The 7,381-nt window shown below is 45.7% G+C and overlaps 1 protein-coding gene across 1 annotated transcript; it reads left to right on the forward strand.

Moving 5' to 3' along the window:
* The first annotated feature begins 84 nt into the window (after window positions 1–84).
* Window positions 85–7,120, forward strand: pbxip1b (pre-B-cell leukemia homeobox interacting protein 1b). Its single transcript, XM_085917410.1, has 11 exons — window positions 85–218; window positions 2,177–2,258; window positions 2,474–2,531; window positions 2,622–2,689; window positions 2,772–3,093; window positions 3,475–3,705; window positions 3,774–3,797; window positions 3,997–4,049; window positions 4,173–4,286; window positions 4,704–4,920; window positions 5,000–7,120. Exons 2-11 carry the CDS (start codon window positions 2,208–2,210, stop codon window positions 6,169–6,171), a joined length of 2,310 nt encoding a protein of 769 aa, XP_085773536.1. The 5' UTR covers window positions 85–218; window positions 2,177–2,207; the 3' UTR covers window positions 6,172–7,120.
* Window positions 7,121–7,381: the final 261 nt, after the last annotated feature.

Here is a 7,381-nt window from a genome sequence, read left to right on the forward strand (position 1 = left end):
CAGTAGGAGTAAAGACGTGTGGCGATTGGTTGTTCCAGAGGAAAAGAGGCGGAACTAAATCAAATCTCGCCTCTGATTGGACGACATAGCGTGAGGCTCCTGCGCACGTTCTTCTGATCGAACAGTTCACAAGTTGGATGGAAAAGAAGGTTGACGTCTACTTCAGAACTACCGTGTAAAGCCGTCTGGAAAAAGTCACAAAGTGAAAGTGAAGGAAGGTAAGAAGGACTACTCGGGGTAGTTGTTGAATTAATAAACTAAAACGTTAGTTATTATGTTGTTCGTTATGTTGTATTCGTTTGCTATTCCTTAAGATACGGTCAATGTTTTGCGTGTTTCCTTATTTGAATATTTCACTCATTACAAACGTGTTGCCGAGTATTATGGCCAATTTATTTGTCTCTGCGTCGACGCTCATGGCATTTGCTGTCCAAAAGTAGCTTCGATTTTAAACCCTGGTTTGTGCGAGATGCTCATTCTCCGCAAGCCATAACTGTAATCACGCGAGAATTTGGCAAATCTCGTGAGATTTTATTGGAGAACAAAATGTAATTATAAAATATAACCAATTTAAAAATGAGGGCCGGGGAGTGGTTGACCAATGAAAGTTAACTCAATGGTGCAGTTAAGTAATCCAGAACAGTCAACTGTATTTGCAGATACATTTTATGAGTTATTTGAAAATGTTATTTAAAACACTACCCGCACAATCTAAAAAATAAATGACAGACAGAAAAACTGAGTTGACATTAACTCTTATGGAACAAATAGTTTTGAGAAGCTGCCAGGCCCAAGTTGTTGTCGAAATGGTGCCTCAGCCTGTGTCTTTGTCCTGACCTTTTTTGGTAGTTCTTTCTAACTCGCCCCCTTCACTTGTCTAGGAACCACAATACTTTCACGACACTTGTTAAAACATAGTAAAACCCAAATTCTAGACTTCCTGTGCAACTTAAACCACAAACAACTGAAAGAGCCAACAGCTGGTACATTTTAGGTCTAATCCAGCTGTCTACGTGCTTTGCCGCTCTCCTGTCTCCAGTCAATCTCGAAGCAGCTATATTTAGCGATCATCTGTGTAAGCCGTCCCACTATACGCTCCGCAATGCTCCTCGGACCTCAGGCTAGTTTCTCATGGGAGATGAGACCTAAATTGCAGAGCACAGGATGGAAATGTGTCAGTACTGGGACTGTGATGTGAAAATACTTTATGCAGCAACCATACATTTCAGAATTTAATGATTCCAATTGCTGCGATTGGCACAAACATTGGTCATCTCTATAAATGGGTGTATTGTGCTTGAGCGTTGTCTGCCATCTAGTGGTGAACACTCTTATTGCAACTTGAAATCGATCGGTAACAGTTAACATTTTTAATTGAAAGAAATTATTGAAGGGCCACACAGAGTTCCAGTTATGTCACATTGCATTTATTTGAAACAGTAATTTTACAAAGTTTTAGGTCTAGTAGCCAAATTGCGTCGGACATTTTAGTGTTACTTTCCATTAGTTTTGACTTAGTTTTGTTAACATCAATGAAAAGCCTAGTGGTGTTGAAATGCCGATTCAGCCTATTCTCTTTTCTTCAGAGCGCGGGCTAGCCTTAGTTACCCGAGCCTCGGGCCAAACATTTCCCCCCTGCTCGTCAAAAGCCGGGGTGACTGAACTCCCACGACACACACAAACTACTAATGGCAAAACTAAATGGCCCTCTCGGAAACCCACTTCCTGTGTACGCACAGTCAAACTCTCGTACTGCACACTACAGTAGCTCCTGTTGACAAAGCTGGGTGAGGCCTCAGGGAAACTATTCAAATCTTGCCCGTGTATTAATAGAGGATGTAAATGCGTTAGCGCTGTCAAGCTAATGTTGGACAAGAGGGAGGACATTGAACAGTCAACATTAGATGCGCTCTCACGGATGTATTTTCCTCTATCAAGTCACTTTTTTGCATTATTGTGAGTCCCGAATCTATCGTGATGATCACACAAAGTAAATTCTAAGAACGCTATCGTTGTCATTTTACCGCAAGCCGGAATTTACCGTCATTTGGGCGGTTTGTCTCCACGTTGCGCAAACAACGTGCTGTCATGCAGAACACACAAAGGCTAGCCTCGCCCATTCCGTGCTCGCTTCTTTTCGTTTTCTTGTTGGTCACGAAATATGCGTGTGTGGCAGGAGACGAGCGCAGCCTCGGAGGGGCGGGGCCATGTCTGGGGGCAACAGCGCAAACAGCAGCTGGACCATCGTCAGTCCTGAGGTACTCAAAGGTCACCGTGGCGCGCAGCCTCAATTAAAGCGTGTCTTTTATAGAATATGGAAAAATTGCTCGACCCACTTGCGCTCTCTTGGAGGTCACCTGATTATGCGCTCGTCATTGTACTCTGCTCTCACTTTATCTGTCATCGTCAGATCATGCTAGATTTTCAACTCCATGTGTGTGTATGACTGGATGTTTCTATTATTAACTACCAGGAGACTGCTGCTGAAACCGTCAGGCCTCTGGAGGAAGAGACGAAGCATCACGAACAAGGTTCCTCTTCATTCCCTCGTCATCATTGCAGCCTTAGATATACTTTTGACAATTCGACTGTTTTTTTTCTTTCCCCTAATGATGAGCCAGATGATGGGTCACACAGCCAGTCAGTAAATGGTGCAAAACCATCAAGTGTCTCAGTGGAGGCCCTCCAGGTCAGACCACAACGGCAATTTGCAACAGTGCTGGTGAAAGTTTACGCTCATGAATTGGGATGACCCGCTTCTTTTTAATCAGGATGCGGAAGAGAGAAAAGCAGACCCAAGCGACGAGCGCAGTACAGATCGTCCCGCCGCCGCGCCCTCATCTGTCAGCGATGCCCCCATTCCTTCCGGCGACATCCAATCAGACGTTGCCCCCGATGGCGCCGACCAGGACGCCTTCTCCGACTCCTTAAGCCACGACACCCCCTCCCCTGATGAGCCCTCGGGCTCGCCGATGAAGGCAGAGACTCTGGGAGGCGTGGAGCTGACTCGGCAAGAAGAGCGGCATGACGGAACGTGGGAGGAAGAACACAAACAGGAAGGGGAGGAGTCAGACCTTCTTTCTAAACACACAGGTACAGAAAATGGACTATTTACTGAACTTGTCTTCAGTTTGAGCCAGGAAAAAAAAAACGAGACAGCACGCTTTATCCTAGCAAAATGTCATTAGCGGTAATCTTCGTTAATATGTATGGAAATTGGTGGCACTCTTTTTGCATATTTTATTTTTTAATACCAAATGAACTTGCAAAATACAACCTCTCTCTCGTCTTGGGCGTTTTGATCGTTGTGGAGATAAAAATACAAGTTCTCTATTTCTGTTCAATGTCTGGGTCAAGGGATTTTGTTTGGAGAGGATGTGGTTGCTTTATTGTGGAACATTTTTTTTTTTGTTTATATGGCTTTTGGTCTCCATCCCAGCATTTGAAATGCAAACAAAAATTTCTTCCCTCCAGACTCCTCGGAGCAGCCAGGATCGGATGAAGAGCGGCCCGAGGACACCGAGTCCGAGAGAAAGCGCCTGCTCGCCTCTCTGGAGCGAATCGGGAGGATAGATGAGGAAGAGGACGCTGATGAAGAAGAATTCCAGCTGCCACGGCAGAGGGCCGATGACAACATGTTCTCTCTGAACAAATGCATCCTCTGCGCCGTTGTCCTAGTCTCTCTCGGGACCGTCTGGTTTTCCGGTAGGTGAGCCCATGTGAGCGTCAGCCCCAGCCAATGAGCTGCGAGCTAACGTGTGATGTCATTGCAGGTGTCTTCATGGACCTGGATGAGGGTAAGATGTGTGTTTCTTCATGATTGTCTTCACACGCTCACAGGCATGCATACTCAACATCCCAAAAAAATCCTCTTTCAAGATGAACAGGTTCATTTCAAGCACCAACTGGAGTCCAAACTGATGCTTCACTAATTTATGTTCGACTTGTTTCTCTTCACACATAAATAATTGAGAGATACACCTTGTTAACTTTTAGAGAGCGGCTTCACTACAAGGGAGCTGAGCGATTTAGAAGAACCAGGAAAACAGGTCAGTCTGTCGCTAAGTTGTTTACGTGAAGATGACTACGTCTTCGATTGCACTTCGTAATACGCTTTTGCTCCTCTCATAACTGAGCACGTGTAAACGTGGAAGTGTTTGTATTTGTGGTAGGAGCGGCTTCGCTCGGAGACTCTTCCACCTCCCGTCGATGCCGAGAACTCGGAGCTTTGGACCAAACTAGCCAAAGGAGACCAGCAGATTTCTTTGTTGCAAGCTCAACTTGAGGTGTGGCTTTTATTTTTATTTATTTTTTGTGCTCAAGGGCAAATCTGGATGCAGACAAGCATCTCCCAACAATTGCTCGCAATCTGTGCGACGTTGCAAACTGACTTAGTTTAGTTTATAGTTCCTGACAGCCTTGAATGTGTCCTTGGGTGACCTCATCACAGCTTGTGTGAGTGGCGCACTAAAGACACACTTTTGTTAACATCTGTTCCTGCAAACAAACATTTCCTGCTCCAAAAGAGCCTTTTTTTTTTTCACAACCTTCCCCAACAATGGAATGACCACAAAGCAGGCCAAGAGTGAGCCTAACTTGTGAATGCATATGACGCACGCAAAAAGTGAATACACCGCGACACATCCGTCATTTATTGAATTCATAAGCACGTCTGACATGCTGACTTTTCCCATCCCGTCCAGGCGCAGATGGAAGAGTTGGAAGCGGCCGAGGGTCAAGCGGCCGAGGGCGAAACGGAGCGGCTGCGCTGGCAGGAGGAAAATAGTCGCTTGAAGTCCAAAGTGGCATCGCTTCCCGTCCTCGAGGAAGAGAACGAGAGGCTGAAGAGGGAGCTGGAGACGCTGCCGACGCTTCGGCACGAACTTGAAACTTTGAGGTCCACTGTCAGTAAGTTGACAGGTGAGCTGGAACAGTGGGCACAAGTGGAGAAGACTAGAGTTGGAGCAATTATTCTTTTTCTGATATTCTTCATCTGCAGTGCCCCCAAGTGGTCAGCCAGCAGACGGGAAACTTGAGGAGGACAAGAAGGATAAACCCGACGTGGGTGAGAGGAAAGAGAGCAAGAAATCCGAACGGAAGGAGCGCAAAGACGGCAAGCAGGTTGAAAGTGGGAAGCGTGAGCGCGGAAAGTCCGACAAGGTGAAGGAAGGGCAAGGAAAGCGCGAGGAGGAGAAAGACTGGAAGAAGGAGAGCAGAGGGGACGCGGGGAAGACGTGGAAGGAGCGCGACGCAAAGAAGGAGCGGGCCGAGAAGACGGAGAGGAAGGAGTGGAAGAAGGACAAGCATGAGAAGCAATGGAAAGGAAAGGAGGAGGAGGAGGAGGAGGGGAGGAAAGACAAAGGCGAAACGACGCATAAGGCCAAGGAGAAGTCGAAGCAGAAAGGCAACGATGGCTTTGAGGAGCGCGGCAAAGAGAAGAAGTGGAAGAGCCACAATGGCGAAAAAGAAAGAGGAGGCGAGAGGAAACGCGCCGAAGACGGCAAACAACAACCCGGCAAGATCGACCACGGGAAACGTGGGGGTCATCACGGAAAAGGTGATAAGGACCGCAGGAAGGACGGAAATGAACACAAGAGGAAAAAGGACAGCGCTGAGTCCAAAGGAGATAAGTCCAACCTGCACCAACACAAATTCACCGACTACCACCAACACGAGGAGAACGTTTGGGCCGAGAGGAAGGCGCCTCAACAGTCCTCGGCCGATCCCGCCGACTATTGGAGCCAGCAGAGGAAGCGCCTCCACAGGAAGCCCAAACAGCCCCAGCACTGCCACTCCCAGGAGGCCTGCGCCCAAGCCCAGGGGCTCCACCCCGTCTCCTTCCCACAATTCGAGTCCGTCCTCCACGCCTACCTGGCCAAGGCCGAGCAGGCCGGCGTGGACTCCTCCAAGAGGGACGAGCTGCGCAAACTGGCCTCCGAGTTCTTCCAAGACGGCGTCTTCATGCACGACCGGGTCAACTTCCGCAAGTTCGTCAAGGACGTGTCGGATATCCTGGAAGACATGGTGGAAGGGGACGGAGAGGAAGACAGCGACTTGGAGGATGAGATGGAGGCGTTCGGGAAGGAAGCGCTGGAGAAGTTTTTAGTGGCCGGAGGCGGCGAGCAACGCAAAGGCGAGTGGAGGAAGGAGAGCGCACGAGGCAGTGGCTGAAGTAGGAAGGGAACGCCGGATGGGAAGACATTTTCATTTACCTTTTTTTTTGGTCTCTTTTTATTTCAAAACAAAAACAAAAAACATCTTCCATTTTGGCATGGTAAACATTTAACATAGGAGATAAATTTGTAGTTCTTGGAGGGTGTCGGCATCCAAGTTTTTGGTTTACAATCTTACTCGCATATTTAACATCAGAAATATCTCATTGCACACCACCAAAGGAAAAATGCCACAACTCTAAAAACTAAAATTATTAGAGAAAAAAAATTACTCACAAATTAATTTATGTGGAATTTTTTTTTTTTTTTTGGCTGAATGGCTACACGTCTCTATTGAATTGTCCATTCTGCCATCTGAAGAGAACCTGGTTGTTCTGATAATATTTTGATGGGATCATCCTGCCTGTGAGTGTTCCTACTTCTTTCCCAGATGGACTTTTTTTTTTTTCTCCCCTTCCACTGAAGCCTTCACACTGCTCAGTCTTATTGTCACAATGCAGGTTGAATCATTTGAGTCAGTTCCCATGGCGACATGTCTGGAGCTATTGAAATGAGGTGAATGTCTTTTTGTTTGTTTATTATTAAGAAGCTGTTTTTTTTCCTTTGTTGAAATATTTGTACATAGTTGCATTAATTGCTTACGAGTAACTTATTTTGTCCAGTTTAATGAAATAGAAAGGCACAGAAAATATTGTTCAAAGCTTGTTTGTTTCAATTTAGGTACATAACTCATGTTGCGTACTAAAGTGCTTAATATGTGTTTTATTTTGAAATCAGCACTGAAGTAGTCGTAGTCGTAGATTGACTGATGGTGGTTTACTTTTGCTTGCAGTTAATATTAATACATGTCACATTCTGTTGCTGCTTTCATAGCTGTTTTTGTTTGAAGTTCAAAACTTGTCACTTTTGTTGCCATGGCAGCAGTTTAATAAAATGTCAGCATCCAACTGTCTCAAGGCCTCTTCTCACACAAGACTTGAAGAAGAATTAATTATTTTAGTAGTGACACACACACAAAAAACAATACAGACTGAAGATAAGTTTAGATAAAACAAACAGATTTTTTGTATTAAGTATTTCTGAATAGTGAGGCACAAAGTTAAACAATTACTTGTGAAATCATACCAAAAACCGATAATTGCAAGTCAGTATAGCGAAACGTCCATCCTCTTGTCCTATTGGTCAATTTGATTGATTGACGCCTTTTT

This window comes from Syngnathus leptorhynchus, chromosome 8 (assembly GCF_054491065.1).
Source record: "Syngnathus leptorhynchus isolate UIUO chromosome 8, UIUO_Slep, whole genome shotgun sequence".
Classification (NCBI taxonomy): Eukaryota; Metazoa; Chordata; class Actinopteri; order Syngnathiformes; family Syngnathidae; genus Syngnathus; species Syngnathus leptorhynchus.

Excerpts from the sequence above, each read along its gene's own strand:
- pbxip1b (XM_085917410.1), top strand. The coding sequence starts at position 2,208 with ATGTCTGGGGGCAACAGCGCAAACAGCAGCTGGACCATCGTCAGTCCT. Across the intron at positions 2,259-2,473 it reads GGACCATCGTCAGTCCTGAG|GAGACTGCTGCTGAAACCGT; the intron begins GTACTCAAAGGT and ends ATTAACTACCAG. Across the intron at positions 3,798-3,996 it reads CTTCATGGACCTGGATGAGG|AGAGCGGCTTCACTACAAGG; the intron begins GTAAGATGTGTG and ends GTTAACTTTTAG.